At 45.3% G+C, this 26,833-nt stretch overlaps 1 protein-coding gene across 10 annotated transcripts in view; it reads right to left on the reverse strand.

Moving 5' to 3' along the window:
- Positions 1–26,055, reverse strand: part of Add1 (adducin 1) — a 59,088-nt gene extending 33,033 nt beyond the window's left edge. For 9 of the 10 annotated variants that reach the window (XM_048363916.1, XM_048363926.1, XM_048363915.1 and 6 more), the window contains exons 1-2: positions 25,912–26,055; positions 1,435–1,649 (exon numbers count right to left, since the gene is read on the reverse strand). In XM_048363916.1, the coding sequence (XP_048219873.1) occupies positions 1,435–1,629 (195 nt within the window). In that variant the 5' untranslated portion in view covers positions 1,630–1,649; positions 25,912–26,055. Of the gene's footprint in view, positions 1–1,434; positions 1,652–25,911 lie in introns of those variants that run through there. The other variant, XM_048363917.1, reaches the window with a different exon arrangement.
- Between the last annotated feature and the right edge of the window lie 778 nt (positions 26,056–26,833).

Here is a 26,833-nt window from a genome sequence, read left to right on the forward strand (position 1 = left end):
ACCCCCCTACCTTTATCCCCACGCTGTGGCCCCTCAAAAAAATTCACATAAAGTTACAAGTTCTCTAGGACTCTTGAGGATCCAAAACTTACTTTTTGTTTTTCATTGCCTAAGCTAAGTACACCTGCAGGAAGCTCAGAACACATACTGCTGCTAATTCAGCAGTAGAAAAGAGGCCTGCCTGCCAGCCCTCTGGGGAACCCAAGTCTACTTATCATGACAAATAACATCAGAGATCGTATTCTGTGAGGAAGAAACACATCTACAAGTAAGAAATAAACTAAATGCGGTAGCAAAACAGTCGCCTTTGTTACCAATGCACTGGCATATATAGATATGTATAAAGAGATACACACAAAAAGTAAAATAACCTTTTCTGGGTGGTGGGGGTGTGTCCTGACTTGAAGTCAGGGCCTGCATGCTGTCCCTGAGCTTCTGTTTTTGGCTCAAGGTTAGTGGTCTACTAACCATATAGTTCCACATCCAGCTTTTTTGTTTGTCTGTTTCTGGTCCATCATGGAGAACTCCACCTGGGCACTGTCCCTGAGCTCTTTTTGTTCAAGGCTAATGCTCTATTACTTTGAACCTCAATTCTACTTCGGGTTTTCTGGCAGTTAATTGGAGATAATAGTCTCACAGATTGTTCTGCTGGGCTAGCTTCAAACTGTGATCCTAGACCTCAACCTCCTGAGTAGGTTGGATTACAGGCATGAACCACTAGTGCTCAGCTCAAAACCAGTATGTTTTAAATTATCCTATATATAAAGACCTTCTAGCCAAAAATAGTTATGATAGTAAAAAGGGGAAATAAATACCTCCTAACCTTTATGATATGAAAGATTTTTTTTTTTAATCTGGCCTGTCCTGGGGCTTGAACTCAGGGCCTGTACTCTGTCTCTGAGCTTCTTTTGCTCAAGGCTAGCACTCTATCACTTGAGCCACAGCGCCACTTGCAGCTTTTTCTGTGTATGTGGTGCTGAGGAATCAAACCCAGGACTTCATGCATGCTAGGCAAGCTCTCTACCACTAAGCCACATTCCCAGATCAAGATTTTTTAATTATTATTATGTAGGAAAACATGAACTAGGGCTGGGGATATGGCCTAGTGGCAAGAGTGCTTGCCTCGTACACATGAGGCCCTGGGTTCAATTCCCCAGCACCACATATACAGAAAATGGCCAGAAGTGGCGCTGTGGCTCAAGTGGCAGAGTGCTAGCCTTGAGCAAAAAGAAGCCAGGGACAGTGCTCAGGCCCTGAGTCCAAGCCCCAGGACTGGCAAAAAATAAAAAAAAAGAAAACATGAACTAAACTGAATTCTCTCAACAATCATCAATATATATGAGGCACTGATTTGCTATATCAAGACAAAGTGACTAAGCCACTCATTCAACAGGGCCTAAGATCTGAAGTATCAGAAGAGAACCATTTTCTTACAGGACTCTGCAGAATCATGGACACCCTCTTCTTTTGCTCCATCATATTGAAGTCCTGGCGAAGGTCTGGTGCCATGTTCCTCTCCCGCAAGTACTCTGGGTTGTTCTCGTCCACTCTGTCAAAGTACCTCTCCTTGTGAGGCGCTGTGGTTGGAGGTGGTGAGGTCACCACTGCGGCCCGGCTATCACCATTCATGGCACAAACTTTCCAGTCTCCTGCAGAATCAAAGCAAAAGGAATTGTTGTTTTCAAATCCTAAGCACACAAGTCTCATGAATACAGTCTTCAGTGTGAGGACACTGAGGCCTGAGCTGTGTGGTGTATCTCCTCATCTTGGCTACTGCTATTCCACAGGCCACAAGCCAACACTCTAATTAACACAGAGACTGTGTCCTCTGACAATCCAAACAGAAATTAAGACTATGTAACAATTTATACACAGGATTCATCCCACACATAAAAAAATCTGCTAAAGGTACAGTTTATTCCTTTTGTCTTTTTTTTTTGGTCGGTCGTGGGGCTTGAACTCAGGGCCTGGGTGCTGACCCTCATCTCATTTGTTCAAGGCTAGTACTCTGCCACTTTGAGCCACAGCACCCCTTCCAGTTTTTGAGTGGTTAGTTGGAGATAAGAGCCTCATGGGGAGTTTTCTACCAGGACTGGTTTCAAACCATGATCCTCAGATCTCAGCCTCCTGAGGAGTTAGGATTACAGGCCTGAGACAACAGCATCCAACTCAGTTTATTCTTAAAGAAAAAAAAATCTGATTTCTTTCTTCTCTTCTTTTGTAAGAATCATTCATTTTTATTTACTTATTCCAGTAATGAAAACCAAATTTGGGTGTTGGTTTTGTTTTTCTTGTTCGTTTCTTTCTTTTTTTTTCTTCTGTCAGTCATGAGCTTGAACTCAGGGCCTGGGCACTGTCCCTGAGCTAGTGCTCTACCACTTCAAGGCACAGCACCACTTCCAGTTTTCTGGTGGTTAATTGGAGATAAAAGTCTCACTGAGGGTAATAATAGCATCGCCACTGGTAGGGGGTTAAATGAAAAGGAAAGGAGTATTTCTGGATGTGATTTTTCAATTTAAAAAATCCAAGTAAAACTTGGATTCCCTTCCACATGAGTAGCTTTCAGACCAGTTACTACCAAACCCAGTTCAATGGCTAAGGAGCATCAGTGCACACGCGCGCACACACGCACGCCCACCAGCACGCGGGGGCTGGGTGTCTGCAGAGAATCAGTGGAGTCAGGGCACCGGCTTCTTTCTGCAGGTGCCTCTCAGATATCCTAGCAGCTTTGTTGTAAATAGCATAACAATTAATTAAGTTACTAACATGAGAAAAGGAACTCAGAGCATGCTTTAGCTTAAGTACCTACCAAAAAAAAACCCACCCTTTTATGATATTAAGATTCTTGGGCCAGTAACTTGTAAGCAAAATACACTATGATTTCATCGTCACCATCACCACCACCACCACCACCTTCCATTTGCAATTCCTCTTTTTCTGTCATTGATTTTATCGTGGCAGGGTCTAGCCCCTCATCCTCAGTGATTGTACTTTGCTCACAAATGGTACGAAAAGCAAATAAAGATTTCACAAATAAAGGAGTTATTAATTTGTAGCTGGAAAAAAAAGTCTCACTGACTTTCCTGCCTGGGCTAGCTTTGAACTGTGATCCTCAGATCTCAGCCACCTGAATAGCTAGGATTTCAGGTATGAGCCACCAGAATTCAGTTTTAAACTTGGGATCTTGTACATGCTAGACAAGCTCTATGTCACACTCCAACCCTGAAATTTTCAATTTCTGTTATCATCCCCAAAAATTACTGGTAGTGATCCTGCAAAGAATTCCCCAAGCAGATCAGTGGAAGAGAAGCTGCTCACACATCTGGATTCATGCAAAAACTGGGCAGGGGGAGAGGGGGAGCGTGGCTTAGTGATACAGTGCTTACCTAGCATGCATGAAGTCCTCAGTGCCATATAAACAGAAAAAGCCAGAAGTAACACTGTGGCTCAAGTGGGCCTTGAGACCAGAGAGGCTCAGGGATAATGCCCAGGCCCTGAGTTCAAGTCCCAGGGCCAGCAAAAAAAAAAAAACAAAACTCTCAAAAACTGTGGCTCATGCCTGTCATCCTAGATACTTTAGGATCTTTTGGTGGCTCATTGGAGATGAGAATCTCAATGAACTTTTAACCAGTAATCTTTAGATTTCAGCCTCTTGACTTGCTAGATTACAGGCGTGAGCCACTGGCAGCTGGCAAGTATGTCCCACTCTTACTTTCCTGAAAACTTAGAAAGTATTTTAAAAGCAAAAAACATCTAGTCCCTACAATTCCTATGAAACTATGGAGCTAGCATAGTAGGTCATGTCTCTAATCCTAGCTACTTTGGAGGTTAAGATTGGGAGGTTCACCAGCCTGGGTAGGACTCAAAAACTTCATCTCACCAGTAAGAAGGCTGGGCACAATGCTTTGTACTTGTCATCTTAGCTATGCAGGAAGTGTAAACAGGAGTGTAAATGGTCTAGGCCAGCCCAGGTAGAAGTGTGTTATTTGGAAAAATAAGAACAAAAAGGTCTGAGGGCATGGCCCAAGTGTTAGGGCTCCTAGCAAGCACAGGCACCGAGTTAAATATAAAAACAGTATCTCTCAAGCACACCTACCCACCACCACCACCACCACCCCCTCCCCGCCACCATGGAGATTCATTAGCATAGCATTCATAAAAGATTAAACCTGTTTTGCATCAGCTTTTTCAAAAGCACAAAGTTTCCTACTGTATATATGACGCTATAACATGCTCATGTGGTAATAAAGTGTCCGTGGCACAGCTCCCCCTTCCACAAACTCCTGGTGTAATGTAGTTCCACGGGAGCCACTGCACACTGCGAGCAAGGGGCTGAGATGGAAAGATACAGACGAGCAGAAGACATAGAAAAGCTCTTCAGGTCACCGGTCACAAGTCACACCATGACTGTCAAGGAGATGACAATGGTGGAAGGGGGAAGCACTAGAGAGAGGGTGCGTAAGCTGAGTGGTGCTCCCATCCTGAAGCACAGAACCTCACAGGAGAGTCTCATTTGGACCCAGGCCCTAGCAGATGTCATTAAGTTGAGATCATACTGGATCTGGACTGATGTAGGAAAAAGCTTGGACACAAACACACCACAGGGGAAACACAGTGTAATACAATGAAGGTAAAGGCCACAATGACGCATCTGCAGGCTAGGGAGCACCAGGGATTCCAGCAACCCCAGGAGATAGAAGAGAGGCCCAGTACAGATCCACCTTTACAGTCTCAGAAGGAATTAGCCCTGCCAACATCCTGATCTCAGACTTCCAGTTCCCAGGACTGTGACATGTTAAATTCAGTTGTGCAAGCCACCAGCACTTTGTTATGGAAGCCCTAGAAAACTTGAATCAAGGCCTAGTCAGCAAAGCTTCACTGAAGAGATGCTCTGTGTGTGTGGGCGGGGGGGGGGGGGGGGGGGGGCGGGAAGGCAGAGTAACCTGCGAAAGGAACATGGAGCTCTAAAAAGAGGCAGCCTAGTGAGAGAGCCAGCCATTTTTCTCAGATGTTACACTGAGTGCTTTATGCTTGATGAATACTGGTTTTTGTTTTTGCCAGTCCTGGGGCTTGAACTCACTGAGCACTGAGCACTGTCCCTGGCTTCTTTTTGCTCAAGGCTAGCACTCTACCACTTGAGCCCCAGCACCACTTCCAGCTTTTTCTGTTTATGTGGTGCTGAGGAATCAAACCTAGGGCTTCATGCATGCTAAGCTATATCCCCAGCCCTGAGGGTTGGTTTTTATTGTTGTTGTTTCTTTTTTTTTTTCCTGTTTGTTTTTGTTTTGTGCCTTTATCAGGCTTGAATGCAGGGCTTTGTGGGAGACTTGAGATCTTGCTCAATTTTCTTGCTCATGACTAGCGCTCTGCCACTTGAGCAACACCTCCAGTTTGGCTCTTTTACTGGTTAACTGGAGATAAGGTGTCATAGATTTTTCTACTCAGTCTAGCTTTAATCTCAAGACTCCTGAGTAGCTAGGATAACAGGCATGAGCCATAGGCACGTGGCAGCTTAGTGAGATTTTCATGAATTTATGAAACTATTGTTTCCCTTCCAAATCTCTCAGCTCCTATTCAGTCTCAATAGCCAGATCAAATAGGTCCTACTCCGTGTCATTTGCCCCAAACTCCAAACCTGATTTCTGGTCTCCTGTATGGTAATACACTTGATTCTCATCACCTTTACAGATATTTGCCCCAAACTCCAAACCTGATTCCTGGTCTCCTGTATGGTAAGACACTTGATTCTCATCTCCTTTACAGATATTTTAAGTGAGACCAAAGGATTTGTGCCTATGGTCTCTCACCAGTCTGCATTTCAAAGTTAGCTTGGGAAACAAGCCCTGGGAAAGCATTTCATGCATAGTAGCGAGTCAGGTGACTCTTCTTTAAGTAGGGGGTATCTGTTACAAGGCCCGATCAACTTCTCTTCGAGAAAAGGCTCCTTGAGATCTGGATCTCAGGATACACCCGATGGAACTGAAGGCAGAGCCTCTGCGTGGAAGAAAGGCAAGATGTAAACAGACTTGGGGAAGCCCCTAGGAAGCCCACACAAGGCAAAGGGTGACACTATCAGATATACTCAGCACTCTCTCTAGAACATCTGAGGTAGAACAGAAGAAGGCCAAAATTCACAACAAACTCTAGGAACCTACAAACCTGGAAGACATTTACAAGAAGGGGTGGCACCCAACAAAAGGAAAATCCCTAGGGCTGGGAATGTGGCTGAGCAGTAGAGTGCTTGCTTAGCATGCATGAAGCCCTGGGTTCCATTCCTCAGCACCACAGACACAGAAAAAGCCGGAAGTGGGCGCTGTGACTCAAGAAGTAGTGCCAGCCTTGAGCAACAAGAAGCTTGGGGACAGTGGCCGGCCCCTGAGTTCCAGCCCCAGGACTGGGCAAAAAAAAAATTAGAAAGGGGGCTGGGGATATAGCCTAGTGGCAAGAGTGCCTGCCTCGGATACACGAGGCCCTAGGTTCGATTCCCCAGCACCACATATACAGAAAACGGCCAGAAGCGGCCCTGTGGCTCAAGTGGCAGAGTGCTAGCCTTGAGCGGGAAGAAGCCAGGGACAGTGCTCAGGCCCTGAGTCCAAGGCCCAGGACTGGCCAAAAAATAAATAAATAAATAAATTAGAAAGAAAATCCCTAGTATACACTGGAAGGAGGAAGCTCAAGCTAGCACACTCCCCGACAGAAACAAAGAAGAGCCAACCTTTTGCACAACTATTGAAAAAATTGTTTTAAAAAACTTTCTAGGGCTGGGGATATGGCCTAGTGGCAAGAGTGCTTGCCTCACATACATGAAGCCCTGGGTTCGATTCCCCAGCACCACATATATAGAAAACGGCCAGAAGTGGCGCTATGGCTCAAGTGGCAGAGTGCTAGCCTTGAGCAAAAAGAAGCCAGGGACAGTGCTCAGGCCCTGAGTCCAAGCCCCAGGACTGGCAAAAAAAAAAAAAAAAAAAAAACTTTCTAAAAACAAACCTAGCAGAATACAACCATGGTAAATTATAGATGATCACTTACTGCTTACATTTCTTCTCTAGTAATAGTTTCCTACCTTCAGGAAAGAAACACTCACCTTCTAGTGAAGATTCTTAACAGCTTCAGTCTGACTGAATATACCCTGCTGGGACCTCAAGAGCTCAGTAAAAGCCTTTAATTACTCTAATCCGATCATTTCTATTTCTGTACATCTTGCAGATAAAAACTGCTCAAAAGATTCTTTTTAAGTAATTGCAACTAAAATTATCACTGCTTAAAACATGTTCCCAGTACTAGACTAAAACTCATCTTGACATGTTAATTCACTTTTCCCCTGCAGATAAGGAAACTGAGGCAAAAGGCAGGCTTTCAAGGAGGAGGATCTGAGCTGGTTGCACCTGGCTCCAGAGCTGCCTCTCCTGGGGCCAGTGCACCCTGTTGCTCACCAGCATCGGGTTCAGGATAGCTGAGGAGGAACGAGTAACATTCCACGTAAAAATGGACCAAAGCACACTTGTGCTCCTTTTAATGGGAAACTGATTCCCTGAGAGGGTCCCCTTGTTTTCTCTCTCTTTATGAGGAAGGGCTAGCTGCTTCCCCACCAAATATTTGTGTTTGTTTGTTTATCTTGGGGGAGTACGGGGGTTTGGACTCCCGGGCTTGCTCTCTGTCTCCTACCACTTGAGCCACAGCGCTGGCCCTGCTTTTTTCTGACAGAGATCCATCCTCCAGATCGCAGCCTACAGCAGCAAGTGTGAGCCATCAGCATCTGGCTTCAGGTTTTACTTTTTGTCTACAGTTATATGGCCATTTCTTTTAATTCTATGGTATGTCATGGAAAATTTAACCAGCCGCAGCAGAAGTAGGAATCGGACAGTCAGACGCCTTGCGAGTCAGTACCTTTCTCTGCCTCTCATTATGCTGCCTTTTCACGATGGCACAGCTCTCAGTCCACAGGCCAGTGCTGCCCTAGGACTCAAGAGGCCAGTCCCCTGCCACACTGTGAGACTGAAACAGTTATGAACTTTCCCTGTCTGTAAAGATATCTTCCCAGGGGCTGGGGAGGTGGCTTAGCGGTAGAGAGCTTGCCTAGCATGCATGAAGCCCTGGGTTCCATTCCTCAGCACCACATACACAGAAAAGGCCAGAAGTGGCGCTGTAGCTCAAGAGGTAGAGTGCTAGCCTTGAGCAGAAAGAAGCCAGGGAGGGCTGGGGATATGGCCTAGTGGCAAGAGTGCTTGCCTCCTATACATGAAGCCCTGGGTTCAATTCCCCAGCACCACATATATAGAAAACGGCCAGAAGGGGCGCTGTGGCTCAAGTGTGGCAGAGTGCTAGCCTTGAGCAAAAAGAAGCCTGGGTCAGTGCTCAGGCCCTGAGTCCAAGGCCCAGGACTGGCCAAAAAAAAAGAAAGAAAGAAAGAAGCCAGGGACAGTGCTCAGGTCCTGAGTTCAAGCCCCAGGACTGGCAAAAAAGAAGGACAAAGAGAAGAAGAATCTTCCCAACATAATGAACAAATGAGGCCATGAAGCTGAGAGAAGGGCGGAAGGGAGGAAAGAGAGGGGGAGAGGGAGATAGGGAGGGAAGGGAGGAAGGATGAAGGAAAGAAGGGAAGGAGGGAGGGAGGGGAAGAGGGAAGGAGGGAGGGAGGGGAAGAGGGAAGGAGGGAGGGAGGGGAAGAGGGAGGGAGGAACAGGACAGAGAAGTAATCTTTACCCTTAGGACTCCCAAACTCTAGATCTACTTGTTCTCAAACCAGGCTGAGACAAAGGCAAGTACAAAATGCAAAGGGTCCAAAAGAGTGACCAATACTTGAGTTTTATAGGGACACTACCAAAGCCAACTACATACATCATATATACTGCATGCATGTCCACTACATTATGTATGCTGCATGCATGTCCATATGCTTTAGTTGATTTCAACAACCTTGCAAGATTTCTATTTGTAGATGAAGAAGAGACTTGACTTAAGTAGCAGAGACTTCACAATAAATAAATGGCCAACTCAGAACCACTTTCTCTGGCAAATGTGAACCCCATGGGGAGAACAGTAGACAATGGGCTCTCATGACTAGTTCAACATCACCGCACCACCATTTAGCACCTAACTAACAGACCTCAGAACATATCTGTTCATAGGAATACAAAAGTCAACTTGTACTAACACTATTCAGAAATTTGCTGTTGAGCCAGGTGATGGTGGCTCACACTTGTAATCCTAGCCACTAAGAAGGCTAAGATCTGAAGTTCACGGTATGAAGCCAGCCAGGGTAGGAAAGTCCATGAGAAACTTATCTCCAATTAACCACCAAAAAGCTAGAAGTGGCACTGTGGCTCAAAGTGGTAGAGTGCTAGCCTTGAGCAAAAAGAGCTCAGGGACAGCACCCAGGCCCTGCCCGGTGACCAACAAAAACAAAAATTGGGGGCTGGGAATTAGGCTTAGTGGTAGAGTGCTTGCCTTGCATGCATGAAGCCCTAGGTTTGATTCCTTAGCACCACATACACAGAAGTGGCGCTATGGCTCAAGTGGTAGAGAGCTAGCCTTGAGCAAAAAAAAAAGAAGCTCAGGGACAGTGTATAGGCCCTGAGTTCAAGCCCCAGGACTGGCAAAAAACAACAACAACAAAAAACAAACCTTTTATATGAAAGAAGTTTATAAAAGAAGTTCTTTTAAAAAAATCCAAGCAAGATAATGAAGCCTAAGTCTATGTTCCAGTACCGACACACACCCCAAAAAATTCTATTAAAAGCGATATTCATTTCTTTCACATGGTTCATAGGCAAACTCATACACAAGTACACAAACACAAACACAAACACACACACACACACACACACACACCTTTTACACAGGCTCTCAATTTATAGCCAGAGCTCATGACCCTCCTGTCTTCATCTCTAGAGTGCTAGGATGACAAGTATATATAACACCAGGTCCAGATAATTCTTTTTTTTTTCTGATTGTGGGGCTTGAACTCAGGGCCTGGGCTCCATCCTGAACTTTTGTACGCAAGGCTAGTGTTCTACCACTTTGAGCCATAGCTCCACTTCCAGTTCTGTGGTAGTTAATTGTAGATAAGAAACTCCTGGACTTTCCCACCCCAGGCTGGCTTTGAACCATAATTCTCAGATTTCAGCCTCTGAGTAGCTAGGATTACAGATGTAAACCACCAGTGCCCACTTACTATGCTGTTAATATGCTTATATATCTTAATGTTTTTATGTTTCTTTTTCTGTTTTTCATTCTGTTCTGGTGATTTGCTAAGTGATGGTTTGATATGTTTCTTTTTTTAATTTCTTCAAGAAAAGTGGATAAGAAAATATGGCAGGATGATAGGTAAGGAAGATTAAATACTAGCCACAAAAAAAAGGAGTTCTCGGAATTTGATGGCCAGGCCAGATGAAGTGGCACATGCCTACAATTCTAACTACTCTTGGAGGCTGAGATCTGATGACTGTGGTTCAAAGCCAGCCCTGGCAAGAAAGTCCATGAGACTCTTATCTCCAATAAACCATCAGGCTGGAAGTGGAGATGTAGTTCAACTGGTAGAGCACTAGCCTTGAGCAAAAGCAGCTCAGGGACAGCACTCAGGCCCTGAGTCCAAGCCCCAGCACAGGCACCAAAAAATAAAAATAAAAAAAAAGAGTTTATTGGCTAAATACTCCCAGTAATTAGTGCTTGTAGAAGACAAATGATACCAGGAAGCTTTGGAGTAATAACTAGGGCTAAACAATAAGAACAATGTAAGAGCTGAGTGTGTTTAAAAAAAAAAACATCTATATTCTAAGCACATAAAGCTGAAACAGGAGCTACCTTTTAAAACTGAGACTTCTAAAGATGGTACCAGTTTTCCTCTTTAAAGCTAAACAAGAATCATTAAAATCTCAAATATAAACTTAAGTAAAATTCTGTCAAATGGGCTGGGAATATGCCTAGTGGCAAGAGTGCTTGCCTCATATACATGAAGCCCTAGGTTCAATTCCTCAGCACCACATATATAGAAAAGGCCAGAAGTGGCGCTGTGACTCAAGTGGCAGAGTGCTAGCCTTGAGCAAAAAGAAGCCAGGGACAGTGCTCAGGCCCTGAGTTCAAGGCCCAGGACTAGAAAAAATAGTCAAAAACAGGCTGCTAGAAAGTCATTAGGTCGACTAAAAGAGACCTGAAAGTATGTTATCAAGTAATTATGATTTTAGGGTTTTCATGAAATAAGGACATTTTGTCAAGTGTTTGTTTTTTTTAAAGATACAGAAAATGATATATACGTGGTACCTTTTTGTGAGGGAGAAAATTAAACATATTCACATTTAGTTGAACTTAAAGAAATGAGTAACCATAAAGAATGTGTTAGCCTAAATATGGCTCCTCAAAGTCTGTGCTCTAAAATAACCAAAACGACTCTGTTTATATCAAAGTCATTGATGACTGAGTATATCTGTAGGTCAGCACCAGTTGGTTAAAGCCAAACATTTGGAGCCCAGAGTAGCTGCACTTTGCAGGCTTTATTTCTACCCTGTCAAAAACACTGGAGTTGGGGCTGGGAATATGGCCTAGTGGCAAGAGTGCTTGCCTCCTACACATGAAGCTCTCGGTTCGATTCCCCAGCACCACATATATGGAAAACGGCCAGAAGGGGCACTGTGGCTCAAGTGGCAGAGTGCTAGCCTTGAGCGGGAAGAAGCCAGGGACGGTGCTCAGGCCCTGAGTCCAAGGCCCAGGACTGGCCAAAAAAAAAAAAAACACTGGAGTTGCCATTCCACCAAGAACAGAGAGAAAGGTTCTAATAAGAAGACAGAAGGGTTTTGTTTTGTTTTACCAGGATGCCAGTGGCTCACGCCTATAATCCTGAAACCCAATAATCACAGTTTGAAGCCAGACAGGGCAAGAAAGAAAGTCTGCAACACTTTGAGCCTCAATCACCAAAAAGCTACAAGTGTAGCTGTGGTTCAAGTGGTATAGTGCCAGTCTTGAGCACAAAAACTCAAGGGACAGGCCCTGATTTCAAGCCCCAGGACCAGCACCAAAAAAAAAAAAAAGGAAGGAAGAAACGTATTTGCCAAATATACTCTTGTGCCATTTTCCTGCTTAGTTCCCACCAATGGCTTCCCTCAACCCCAAGAAATATTGACCACAACCTGCAGGTACCTTCCTGGGCTGAGGAGTCTTCTCCTTCGTCCCCAGGACCCAGATAGAGCTGCCCCCTTCTGTCTCCACAGCGCCCCCCCTACTTCCTCCAAGCCTTTAGACAAGCTCTTCTTTCTGCATAGAACAAATTCATTCTGGCTGCTTTGCACACTGTTTTCATTATCAGTCAGGTTGAAGGCTGAATTTCACCTCCAACTTTTGAAAAAAAAATGGCTTCCCTAATCACTCATTTATTTTGTGTGTGTGTGCTGGTACTTAGGCCTGAACTCAGGGCCTGGGTGCTGTCCCTTAACTTTTTCATTCAATGCTGGCAACTCTACCACTTGAACCATAGCTCTAGTTTTGGCTTTTGGGTGGTTAACTGGAAATAAGATTCCCACTGTTCCTTGCCTATACTGGCTTTGAACCACAATCCTTAGATCGCAGCCATCTAAGTAGTCAGGAATACAGGTGTGAGCCACTTATTCCATCCCCTAATCACTCATTTAGAGTAGGTGGAACTGTTAGCTCTCTCAAATCACCATAAATTCTGTGTGAGTTGTGAGAATGTGTTTGTGTATGCTTTTTCATTCTCTCCAAATTACTTATTGCAATTAGCAAAGCAAACTCAGGAGCTAGATTGCTTAATTTTAAATTCAGGGTCAGTCACACAGGCTCTAAATAAGTACATACTAAAGACAAATAAATTCCCAGGGTGAGCATTATGGAACTGACAGTGCTAGTCTAATTCTAGTATGGCTTCCAGAAGACTAACATAAGAGAAGCCGTTGCTTTGCTTCCTTTTCATCACTGGCGTATGACTTGCTGAAAACAGACACTACAGACTACACAGATTCAGAATTTCAGTCTGCCACCCACAAAGAAATTCCAGACCATGAGTGGACAATCAGCACAGCAAACTGGGTTTCAGATCTCCAAGCTAACTGGGCTTTGTTTCTAAGGATTGACGTCAGTTCCCAAAGCTGATATGTAAAACAAAAAGCAGCTACACCTAGCTGACTAGATTTGGTAACAAAGACATGTACAACTCTCAGCAGTGAGAAAATAAAAGGAAGAAAAAGTTCTCTACCTCAAAGATGTCATGTCACAGTAAGTGTGCTGGGACCTGCAGTGAGCCCACAGACTACAGAAGACCCAGCAGTTAAACAGGAGAAACAGAACAACTAGACACACCACTATAAAAAGTAGCTGGCCAAGTGCTAGCCATTCATGCCTGCAATACTGGCTACTCAGGAGGTTGAGATCTGAGGATCATGGTTCAGCCTGGGCAGGGAAAGTCCATGAGACTCTTATCGCCAATTAACCCCCACCCTCAAAAAAAGCCAGAAGCAGAACTGTGGCTCAAGTGGTAGAGAGCTAGCCTTGAGCAACAAAGCTCAGGAACAGAGTGCAGGCCCTGAGTTCAAGCACCAGGACCCCTTCCCACCCCACAAAAAAGGACAAGACTAGGTATAAAAGCATAGTATATACTTGGCATGTACTAGGCCTGGTTTTGATTTCTAGATAGGCAGACAGACACAGATGATAAAGTAAAGTTTTACATACCTGTAGTCCTAGCTACTCTGGAGGCTGAGGCAGGAGAATCACTTGAGCGGAGGAGTTTAAAGCTTGTTGAAGGCAACAAGTGAAGACCCCATCCTTAATCTCAACTAAAAGTCTGCCCCCTCCAAAAAAAAATATCTACATATTGCTGGTGTTTCTAGCTACTCAAGAGGCTAAGGAGGACTTAAGCTAGCCCAAGCAGTAAAGTCCTCTAGATTCTACCTTCAGTTAACTAGGCAAGTAGTATGAATAAGAAAGCCAAGCAAGAGCTCAAGGAACTGAGTTCAAGGCCCCAAATGGGGCTTGGGCGTAGGACCAAAAAGAAAAATGAAAAAAAGACAAGTTAGGATGATTGTCCTGTAGACTACAATCCTACTCTCTTCAAAATGTACTATTTTTCTTATGTAGCACAAATCCACACAAGGCCTAAAATTCAAATATACCCAACAGTTTTAAGCTAACAAACAGCAGAAACAATCCCAGGATGCCCAATCCCAGTACAGAAAGAAAAAAGAAACATATAGTTTAGGAGTTACAAACTGTTGAAAAGGATATTTCTGAAACAATAAGACTAAAAATTCAAATTTAATTAAGCCTGATTCCCTTCATTACTTTCAACCCTTTCCTAAATGTCGGTCAGAACAAGCAGTAACTATTAAAAGGCTCTGTTAAAATTTAATATGATGCTAAATTCCTAAGTATTTTAAGGACCATGTGATAGCTGGCAGGTACTGACTCAACTAATGAGCCGTCAGCATATTTAATGTGTTAAGTCAATCTATGAAATTATAAGATCACATAAATCTTTTTCTTTTTTTTTTTGGCCAGTCCTGGGGCTTGGACTCAGGGCCCGAGCACTGTCCCTGGCTTCTTCCCGCTCAGGTTAGCACTCTGCCACTTGAGCCACAGCGCCACTTCTGGCCATTTTCTGTATATGTGGTGCTGGGGAATCGAACCCAGGGCCTCATGTATATGAGGCAGGCACTCTTGCCACTAGGCCATATCCCCAGCCCAAGATCACATAAATCTTATATAATATATTCAGTTCTTAAAACCTTATGAAAATGAGATATTCAAAGAGATCCCTACTATGAGCACAAATAAACATCCAATGCATGGGAAAAAAAAAAAAACATATAGAATGGTCTTGTTTTGTTTGGGCTTTAGTTTCAATTTTCAAGGAGTCTTTTATATATTTATATATAAAAAGAAAACACTGCCATTCACCGTCTGCCACAAAGGAAACATCTTAAGTTTCACTGTTAATACAATCAAAGAAGAGAACTTCACTTTTTGAGTTTTTGTTTTGTTTTTTTGAGACAGGGTCTCACTATGTAGCCTAATCTAGTCCTGAACTTTCCGTCTCTCTACCCAGTTCCCCAGTTCCCCAGTTTTGGGACTGGCTCTAGCTACCACTCCTGGCTCCAGAGAGAACTGAAGGAAGGAGAACAGAAATACTGTACAAAAGGCACTTGTGGATAAATTTACAGCACTCAGTTTGAATAATTCTTTCTTTGGTGGTAGGGGGAAATAGTACTGAAGATTGAACCAGGGCCTCAAACACCTCCAAATGGAAATATGGCTGCCTCTACCTCACTAGTAATTGGGGTCACAAGAGTGTACTACTCCTTGCTTGAGTCTCAATAATTTCTGCTAAGAAAATAGAAATGGGAAGTTTAAAAATGGTTAAAACACATACACAAAGATTTTGAAAAGTATACACTGGTTTTTGTTTCTCTTTATTTTAAATTTTTTATTGTTATTATAAAGGTGATGTACAGTTACATAAGTCAGATAGAGTTCATATCTTTTTGGACGTCACTCCTTCCATTGCTCACTCCCATTTCGTATTTTTAAACTTGATGTTTGTTACAACTCTGCTTAACAAGACTCTTTTTTTTTTTTTTTTTTGCCAGTCCTGGGGCTTGGACTCAGGGCCTGAGCACTGTCCCTGGCTTCTTTTTGCTCAAGGCTAGCACTCTGCCACTTGAGCCACAGCGCCACTTCTGGCCATTTTCTGTATATGTGGTGCTGGGGAATCGAACCCAGGGCCTCATGTATATGAGGCAGGCACTCTTGCCACTAGGCCATATCCCCAGCCCCAAGACTCTTTATCTATACATCCTATACAGGAAATAAGCTTGTGATAAAGATGCAAATGATCCTGACCCCCAAATCAGTCTCTAGATACTGTATGTATATCTCTAACCTACGGTGTTGGACTTCTAAGTATGAACATGACATTCTAAAAAATACTAATTGGGAAATGCTATAAGCAGAAAAGCTGGGAAAAGACTCACAACAACTTCATATTCTTTTGTTTTGTTTTGTTTTGTTTTGTTTTTTTGGCCAGTCCTGGGCTTGGACTCAGGGCCTGAGCACTGTCCCTGGCTTCTTTTTTTTGCTCAAGGCTAGCACTCTGCCACTTGAGCCACAGTGCCACTTCTGGCCATTTTCTGTATATGTGGTGCTGGGGAATCGAACCCAGGGCCTCATGCATGCTAGGCAAGCTCTCTACCACTGAGCCATATCCCCAGCCCCAACAACTTCATATTCTTTTGTAAATGAGATTTAAAATTATTTATGGTGAACCATATACTGCCCTGTGCATAAATTCTGTCTTTTAAAAAGTTACATCTGGGGCTGGGGATATGGCCTAGTGGCAAGAGTGCCTGCCTCATATACATGAGGCCCTGGGTTCGATTCCCCAGCACCACATATACAGAAAATGGCCAGAAGTGGCGCTGTGGCTCAAGTGGCAGAGTGCTAGCCTTGAGCAAAAAAAAGAAGCCAGGGACAGTGCTCAGGCCCTGAGTCCAAGCCCAGGACTGGCAAAAAAAAAAAAAGTTACATCTGGGGGCTGGGAATATCGTTTAGTGGTAGAGTGCTTGCCTTGCATGCATGGGTTCGATTCCTCAGCACAACATGCACAGAAAAGGATGAAGGTGGTGCTGTGGCTCAAGTGGTAGAGTGCTAGCCTTGAGAAAAAAGAAGCCAGGGACAGTGCTCAGGCCCTGAGTCCAAGCCCCAGGGCTGGCAAAAGATAAAAAATAAAAAGTTACATCTGGGCTGGGAATATGGCTCAGTGGTAGAGAGCTTGCCTAGCATGCATGAAGCCCTGGGTTCGATTCCTTAGTACCTCATAAATAGAAAAGGCTGGAAACGGCGCTGTGGCTTAAGTGGCAGACTGGTAGCCTGAGCAAAAGAAGCTCAGGGACAGTGCCCAAACCCTGAGTTCAAGCCCCCTGACTGGCAAAACAAAGCAAAACAAAAAAAAAAAAGAAAGAAATTTTTAAAAGTTACATTTTAGGGGCTGGGGATATAGCCTAGTGGCAAGAGTGCCTGCCTCGGATACACGAGGCCCTAGGTTCGATTCCCCAGTACCACATATACAGAAAACGGCCAGAAGCAGTGCTGTGGCTCAAGTGGCAGAGTGCTAGCCTTGAGCGGGAAGAAGCCAGGGACAGTGCTCAGGCCCTGAGTCCAAGGCCCAGGACTGGCCAAAAAAAAAAAAAGTTACATTTTACTATGCTTTCCTTTTAATAGTCTGAAAAAAAGACATTACTATAAAATAATTTTAGATTAGCCAAGTTAAATTTAGTTCTTGCCAGGCCTGGGTAGCTCACATCTGTAATCCTAGCTTCTAAGGAGGTTGAGATCTAAGGGTATCAGTTCAAAGTCAGCCTGGGCATGAAAGTCCATGAGACTCACTCACATCTCCAATTAACCACCAAAGAGCCAGAAGTGTAACTGTAGCTCAAGTGGCAGAACATTAGCCTTGAGGAAAAAAAAAAAAAGAAAAGAAAGCTCAGGGACAGCACCCAGGCCCAGCCCAGCCCTAGGATTGGGGGGGGGGGGGAAGGCCACACATTCTTAGCTTATATGGTTGTCTAGGCTTGTTTTATATTAGATTTTCCCTGCCTCCTCTGCCTCTCTCTAGCAATGATTCATGTATAACTTCACAACTTATTTTCACAAAGTAAAGGACAGAAAAACAATTTTATATGCATTTAAAGTACATTTTGTAAAAATTACCTATGTAACCTGTGGGCAGGAATTGGAGGGGGGAAATTGAGGGAAAAGTAAAAGACGGGGTGACACTGTTCAAAAAAAGAAATGTACTCAATACCTGACTAATGGAATGGTAGCCCCTCTGTACAACACCTTAATAGTAATAATAAAATTATTTTTTAAAATATTAAGGGTGTTTTGCGTTGGGAATCATACAAATGATGGCCTTTTACTAATTTTGTTTCATCTGCCTTCCTCTTCTAACTTTTCTTCATACCTAATACCCATAAAAGGCAAAGGAAGTAGAAAACAACTCCACCCTTTGTACAATTCAGGAAGTAAGATTAAATAATTTGGGGTTTTAAAAAAAAAAGGTACAGGGGCTGGGGGCTAGGGATATGGTCTAGTGGCAAGAGTGCTTGCCTCGTATACATGAGGCCCTGGGTTCGATTCCCCAGCACCACATATACAGAAAATGGCCAGAAGTGGTGCTGTGGCTCAAGTGGCAGAATGCTAGCCTTGAGCAAAAAGAAGCCAGGGACAGTGCTCAGGCCCTGAGTCCAAGCCCCAGGACTGGCCAAAAAAAAAAAAAGGTACACAGGGACTGGGAATGTGGTCTGGTGGTAGAGCGCTTGCCTAGCATGCATGAAGCCCTGGGTTCGATTCCTCCGCACCACATACACAGAAAAGGCCAGAAGTGGCGCTGTGGCTCAAGTGGCAGAGTGCTGGCCTTGAGCAAAAGAAGCCAGGGACAGTGCTCAGGCCCTGAGTCCAAGCCCTGGCAAAAAACAAAGAAAAGCAAAACAAAACAAAACCCTCTGAGATAAACTCTTCACTCCAAGAAAAGTGAAGGAAGCTGGGCACTAGAGGCCCAGACACCCACAATCCTAACTGTTCAGGTACTGAGATCCAGAAAATAATGGATTGAAACTAGAGGGAGAAGAAAAGTTCAAAAGACTCCATCTCCAAAACATCCAGCAAAATTCAGGACCGAATGCATGATTCAAGAGGTGGTGCACCAGTCAAGTGAATAAGCTAAGTGAGCAAGAGGCCTTGAGTCCAAATCTTGGTATTGGAAAGAAAAAAGAAAAAAGCAGATTGATTGGTTGATATGTATGCGATGTTACTGAGGGTTAAACCTCAGGACTTGTGAATGCTAGGCAAAAATCCTGCCACTGAGGTGCGTGTGCGTGTGTGTTGGTTCTGGGGCTAGAACTCAGAGCCTAGGCACTGTCCCTAAGCTTCAAGCTTCATTTTGCTCAAGGTGATGGAACTTTTCTTGAACTCTATCACTTAAGCCACAGCACCACTTCTGGCTTCTTCTGAGTAGTTTATTGGAGATAAGAGTCTCATGGACTTTCCTGCCCAGGCTGGCTTGGAACCGCAACCCTAGTATCTCAGCTTCCAGAGTAGCTAGGACTACAGATGTGAGCTACCAGAGCCTGGCCTTTAGTCCTTTTTAGTTTGAAACAGGGTCTTGCTGTCCAGGTTGGCCTTACTTGCAATCCTCCTGTCTCAGCCTCCCAAGAAGCTCACAACATCATACCCAACTAAAATACGTTTTTTTTTTTTTTTGCCAGTCCTGGGGCTTGGACTCAGGGCCTGAGCACTGTCCCTGGCTTCTTTTTTTTGCTCAAGGCTAGCACTCTGCCACTTGAGCCACAGCGCCACTTCTGGCCGTTTTCTGTATATGTGGTGCTGGGGAATTGAACCCAGGACCTCATGTATACAAGGCAAGCACTCTTGCCACTAGGCCATATCCCCAGCCCCTAAAATACGTTTTTAAAAATCTACTTTGTTGTTGTTATAAAGGTGATATACACCGGGATTACAATTACTTGAGTCAGGTAATAAGTGCATTTCCTTTCATACAGTGTCTTCCATTCCCTCCCTCCCTCCCAGTCCTTCCCTCCCATCTCCACCCTTGCATTGCATAGTTCACTTTCATCAGAGTCCACTGAGCTCCATGCTGCACTTTTTCACCCTTTCCCCCTCAAGTTCTGTACCCTCCCCCGCAAACTCCCACAGATATGCACACTAATACACCATAAATAAGGAAGACAGACTCATCAAAAAATAATTTAAAAGATCTCTTTTACCCTATCTTGGAGTTCGTTTTGATGTACATTATTTTATATAAAGAGGCACATAGGCATTTGCTTCTTTGTGTTTCTCTCCTAAGATGTCTTCTTTTTGGTCTCACTGTGTGTGAGTATCTAGAATGTTGTATAATGTATCATATCCCAGGGTATTTTAGATCTAATTTCTGCATATCAGAGAAAATGTGTCAATCGTCTCTCTGAGCTTGGTTGACCTCACTTAACATGATTTGTTATAGTTCCATCCATTTCCTTGCAAATGACATAATTTTATTTTTCCTAATGGCTGTGTAAATCTCATGGTGTGTGGATACCACACGTTTTGGGTCCACTCATCTATTGTGAGGATCTGGGCTGTTTCCGTATCTTGGCTACTGTGAGTGGTGTGGCAATGAACATGGATGTGCAGGTAGGTGTTTTTATCATATCCTGGCTCATGATGTTCAGAGTAGATACCAAAATAGACTTTTTAAAGCAGCACTGTCTTTTAATATAAAATCATACCAACTAAATAAAAAGTTACATCACTTAAAAGGATGCATGACTTCAAACATTATAATTTCAAGACAATACATACTTTTCAATATGGTATAAAACATTTATTTCAGAGTTGATACTCTGAGCAACAACATGGCAGAGTGCTCAATGCCAAATTCAAACCCTAGTACTTCCAAAAAAGCAAAACAAAAGAACATAGGTGGTTACAAAGGTAACTTTCTGGCAAGAATATGTGACATGATCAGCTAGGTATGGAAGCCTCAGTCTTCATTCTACAAAAACAAAATCCATCATGAAATGCTTTCTGAAAGACTGCTTAAAAGGCACAGGGCATTTAATTTGTACCCTGCTCAGCACCTACCACCAGACTGTCAGGGTGTAACTGAAGAAAATCAGAGGAAGATGGTGAAATGGTGTAATGGGGATTTTATATTACAACAGAGAATCCTACAGAATTCTAGTTCAAGAAGGAACATGAAGAGAAAAGACGAATTTCATGATCACTGAGGTGGGTGAAGATCAAATTTTCTGGTAATAAGGAGGGACAGGGAGGCAAGGAGCATCAAGGGGTGAACTAGAAACTCCTGAAGACAAGGCAAAGAGCTCTGCCCAGGTGGGTCAGAGGGCTGCTTTTTCAGCCGCAGACAAACTGCACCACAGGGGCAGACAACAGCATGCATATGAGGCTGATTCTACCCTAAGTAAGACTTCTGGAAAGCAGTATGGGAAAATGAAAGCAACAAAGATTACAGCTCCAAATAACCTGGGTTCCAACTGAGGTAAAGATCTCTTGAGATTAGATAGATGGGTAGACCATAGCAGGATAGACGACACACAAAAGAGATTTTGCCTGGGCACTGGTGGCTCACGCCTGTAATCCTAGATACCCAGGAGGCTGAGATCTGAGGATCATGGTTCAAAGCCAGCCCAGGCAGGGAAGTCTATGAAACTCATCTCCAATTAACCACGAGAAAACAAGTGTCTCTGTGGCTTAAAGGGGGAGAGCTCTAGTCTTGAGCAAAATGCTCAGGGACAGAACCCAGGCCCCAAGTTCAAACTCCACAAAAGAACAGACCTCACTCTGTTCATGTATTATAATGGACAACAGAGTTTCACAGTAGAATTTCTCCTAGTTTCTTTTTTTATTGTTTTGTGTGTGTGAGTGTTGTGTTGTTTTGTTCTGAAACAGGGTCTTACTACCTCACCTAGGCTGGCCTCAAACTCACTATGTAGGCCAGTTGGGCTCAAACTCTTGACTCTCCTCCTCCCTAAACCTCTGAAGTATTGGGATTGCAGATGTGAGCCACCACACTCATTTCACAGTTCCTTAATGTAGTCCAAAATATGATACAACAAAAGAAAGAACATGGCAGACAAAACAATTCAGTTTAAAGATCAAATGTCTAATTTGATACAAAGATAAAATGTAGATTATTTCATCCAGGCCCGGTGGTGTGTGCCTGCAAACCCAACACTTGGGAGACAGAAGCGGGATCTCAAATTTGGAGGACAGCCTGGGTTACACAGTGAGACTCTGCTTCAAAAAGAAACAAGTTTCAGTAGTAGCATTCATATTAAGATTGAGATATGTATAGTAGGGCTAAAACAATGGATAATTAGAACCAAAATGTTTGTCTTAGAATGCTTTCCTCGTATACATAAAGCCCTGTTCCATTCCTCAGCACCACATGTATAGAAAAAGCCAGAAGTGGCGCTGTGGCTCAAGTGGTAGAGTGCTAGCCTTGAGCAAAAAGAAGCCAGGGACAGTGCTCAGGCCCTGAGTCCAAGTTTCAGGACTGGCAAAAAGACAAAGAAAAGAAGATACTGGTGTAAGATTGAGGACATTAATAGAACTCTAGACTGAAGTGTCACTAGCCCCTCATCTGTACACTGAAAAAAATCTAGAAACAAGTTGGGTGCTGGTGGTTCACAGCTATAATCCTAGCTACTCAGGGAGGCTGAAATCTGAGGATCACAGTTCAAAGCCAGCCCCAGGAGGAAAGTCTGTGAAACTTTTATTTCCAATTAACCACCAGAAAACCGAAGTGGGGCTGTGGCTCAAAGTAGTAGAGTGCTAGCCTTGAGCAAAAGAGCTCAGAGACAGCACCCAGGCCCCAACTTTATGCCCCACAACCAACAACAACAAAAAAGATCTAGAAGAAATAACATACCTGGTAGCAAAGGTGAACTCAAGGCCTAGCCTGCAGTTTCTAAATAGTTTCAGTATTTCTTACCCAATGGGTTTGAGATCAAGTTCCTGATTATAGATTTTTTTTGGATTTTAGATTAGTATTATATGTAATGAGACATCTTAGATAAGATCCATGTCTAAACAAAGCCCAATTATTTTCACATATATCTCCTACATATGGACTGAAGGTAATTTTACAATTCTTTGTCCTCCCATTCCACTTTGTTAGTGACCAATGCTTACTACACAAGTACTCTAGCACTGAGACACCCTGAGCCCTGAATATTTTCAATAAAACTGTGTATGAAACAAAGTTTGTGTATCACACTTAAAAGAGCTGACAGGGATTTTGTTCCCTTGGAGAGGGTCAATGATCAATAAATTGTCTATTACATAGCTGCATTTTGATTGTGACCCATCAAATGAGGTTAGGTATAGGACATTATGTCACCACTTCCAAATCCATTTTGTTTTGGATTTTGGAGCATTTAAGATTTCAGGTTTTTGAATTAGATATACTGAAATTATTTTCCACTACAAGAAACCACTATCTGTGATGTTGTACTCCAACCAGCCAGCAGAAGAGGAGGAGAAAGACTATTCCCCATTTGAGGCCCGCCTGGGAGGGACACTTAAAAAGCAAAGAAACAAAGGCCTCTTAGAGAAATGGATGATTCTAGGTCTGGCAGAAAACATACAAGATTAAGTCTGGGACAGCTTATCTGAAGAAAGCTAAGTACTAAGAGTTGTACCTAAGACACATTTAGGAGCCAATTTCAACAAACTCCTACTGGAAAATGAGACAATCAATATGTACAATAGGTTGAAACATCAAATAGGTTTGTCTTTGCTTCGGTATGTGGCCACAGGGACCAGTACACAAATAAACCTCAGGGCTCCCCCCGCCCCCCCAAAAAAGCTTTTTAAATTCCAATTCATAATAATTGACCAGTATAAACAATCATCAAAATGCTCAACATTTTCTGGTTTGTGACTCTTAGATTTGGGTCCATCTGCCCATGTTCCCAGCACCATAGCACCAATGGTCACAGGAAGCCATCTCAGAAAAGATGACCTAACACTACTCATCCTTTTTTTTTTTTTTTCTTTTGGCCAGTCCTAGGGCTTGAACTCAGGGGCTTGGGCCTTGTCCCTGACTTACTTTTTGCTCACAGCTAGCATTCTACCACTTGCCACTTCTGACTTTTTCAGTGTATGTGGTACTGAGGAATCAAACCCAGAGCTTCACGTATGCTAAGCAAGCACTCTACAGCTAGGCCACACTCCCAGCCCCACAAAACGCATCTAACAAGTTTAATTTAATTTAATCTAACAAGTTTAAACTTATCTCTACTCAAAAAAAATCATAAAGATTTCACTCATATAAAAATCCTGACATCTCAGCAGGTGCTGGTGGCTCACACCTAATTGCTATTCAAGAGGCGAAGACCTCAGGGGGATGGAGGTTTTAAATCAGCCCAACCAAAAGGCCCATAAAACTCCACCTCCAAAATAACCAGCATTTTGCTGATTATTTGTGCTCCAACAGGGCTGGAGGCATGGCCTAAAACAGAGGGTCAGCTGAGCGAGCAAGCCAAATGGGTACAAGACCTTGAGTTCAAACCACAGTAAAACCTGACATCTCATAAAACAGTCCTCTGTTGTTTTGGAATCCAAGATAGCGAGGCTTCCACTATAGTTTGTTCATCATATAGCGTAACTGTTACAAGCAAAAGGGAAGATCTATTATTTTGGCAATCTAGGCTTGCCTAGACTGAGATCCTCTTACCTATGCTTCCCACATAGCTGATAATACAGGTGTGCACCACAGACATACCCAGCTTGCTGGTTCAGATAAAGGTGTTATTTCATGTTTAGGCTGCCCTCAAACCAAGATGCTTCAAAGTACGTGGGATTGGGCTGGGAATATGGCCTAGTGGCAAGAGTGCTTGCCTTGTATACATGAAGCCCTCATTTCAATTCCCCAGCACCAAATATATAGAAAACGGCCAGAAGTGGTGCTGTGGCTCAAGTGGTAGAGTGCTAGCCTTGAGGAAAAAGAAGCCAGGGACAGTGCTCAGGCCCTGAGTGCAAGGCTCAGGACTGGCAAAAAAAGAAAAGAAATCCTACACAGAAGTAGCAAATTAACAAATTGACTGCACCACTAACACACTACAGCAAAACCGTTCAAAGCAGTTCTGACTGCCCAGCTATCAGCCTCCTTAAAAATCTTTACTAGTGTTTCCCACATATATACCAGAATTAAGTAAATTTGTAGACTTAATAAGCCAGATACACATCACCAGCTTTGCCCAAGACTGCAATCTTTCCGATCCTATCCTCATACAATCCACCTCTGGCTTCACGTGTCCTCCCTCTTCTCCTAACTCACCGACGCCCAGCTTCTTTCTGCGCATGGTTTTGCAAAGGCGATTGGATTATTTCAACGTTCTATTTTCTATCCCCATTAAGATTTCAATCAGACCCAAGTGGCTCACTCCTGTAATCCTTGCTACTCAACAGACAGATATGAAGATCACAGGCTGGAAGCCAGCCTGGGCAGGAAAGTGTATGGGATTCTTACCTCCAGTTAACCACAAAAGAAAAAACAAAACAAAAAAACACCCAGACGTGAAGGTGTGGCTCAAGTGGTAGAGCTCCAGCCCAGAGCAGAAAAAGCTCGGAGACAGCGCCCAGGCCTAAAGGTTCAAGCTTCAGTACTGGCTGGCGCTGGCGTGAGTGGGCACACGCACACACACTTACCCCACAACCACCAGCTAAGTTGTGGGTGTTTGGGTTTATGAAAACGGCTTCACTGTCCTTTCAGTCTTAAAGTCACCCGGTCAAACCCACAGCCGTCGTGGGTGAACCCAAGTATGTCTTTGGAAGTGGGTATGTCGAACACCTATCACCTACCAAGCACCTTGCGTGACGAACCACACGCACAGAAACAGCATGTCCGGGGAGCGGGGGCCGGGGACTTGAAAAGGAGATAAAAGCGAAACGGGAAAATGAAAGAATTTAAAAAATGGAGAGGGAAGGCGACGACCCGCACCCCGTCGGAGGCGACGACCGGCACCCCCGTCGAGGGGGCTAACCCGCACCCCCGCCGCTGCAGTCAGTCCCAGGACTCTGGGCACCGCCCGCAGACGCGGCCCGGCGCGCTGGGCAGCGGCCACCGGGTTTCGGCGGCTGCCGGTTCCGGTCAGGGCGGCGGCTTGGGGGCTGGGTTTGTGGGGTCTGGAAGAGCAGACGAGCGGGGTCCACAACCCGGCGGCGGCCGGCGCTCCGGGCCCCGACGTCCGGCCCGGACTTTCCCGCACGGCCCCGCGGCCAGTCGGAAGCGAGCGCGGCCCCGGCGGCGCCCGCTCCCCGCCCGCGCGCCCGGGCCCCCGCGCCCGCCCGCCCGCCGACCGCGCCCCGGCCCGCAGGCCTCACCTCAGCGCGGAACGGAGGGCAGCTCGCGACGCCCGGCCCGAGTGCGGCCGCCGCCTCCCGGCTCGCTCCCTCTCGGCTGGGCTCGGCCCCGGCCCCGCCCCCGGCCCGCCGCGCGCACCCCGGCCCGCCGCGCCGCCGCTCCGGCCTCTCCGCCCCTCAGCCCGCCGATCGCCCCCGCCGCCCGAGCTGGGTGCGGCCTGCGGCGCTCCAGCCCAGTAACACGCATCCCCATTGGCCCGGCGCGCGCCGAGGTCCCCAGCACCGCGCCGCGCAGTTGGCCAGGCCAAGGCGGAAGGGGCGGGTCCGAGCCGAGGAGGGCGTGGCCGCGGCCCCGGAGGCGTTCGGGCCGAGGGACTGGTAGGGCGCCCTCGGGTCGGGGCGGCCCTGCCGGCTCTGGAGGTCCGTCTCGCGGCGCCCGGCCGGTTCCCCTCCCCCACCAGCATCCGGCCGCAGGGCGAGGCTCGGGGCTGGGAGCCCCGCAGCCTGGGTGGGGTCGGAGCGGCGGGGCCTGGGCGCGCAGATAAGGCTCCCCGCCGGGGAGCCGGGGCCTGCAGGCCTGGGGGCCCGGCCCGGGGGCGCTTCGGGATCCCCGCAGGGCCGGCCCCCCTCCCAACCGTCCCTTCTGGGCTGACTTCACAGTCCGGGAAAGACCGGTGGGCCGGGCTTCCCGCTCCCTTCGCCGCACCCAGAGACGAAAGTGAACCCCGCCAGAAGATGCCACCCGCCCGGGGCTGGGACGTGGCCCGAGTGCCGCAGCGCTGGTCTAGCAAGCGCAAGGCCCTGACCGGAGCCACCGAAAGAGAAAGAAAAAGCCAGTCAGTTAAGACAAATTTGCAACCCGTTAATAATATCAAAACTATATAAGCGGGCTGGGGATGTAGCCTAGTGGCAAGAGTGCCTGCCTCGGATACACGAGGCCCTA

This window comes from Perognathus longimembris, chromosome 16 (assembly GCF_023159225.1).
Source record: "Perognathus longimembris pacificus isolate PPM17 chromosome 16, ASM2315922v1, whole genome shotgun sequence".
NCBI classification, from domain to species: Eukaryota; Metazoa; Chordata; class Mammalia; order Rodentia; family Heteromyidae; genus Perognathus; species Perognathus longimembris.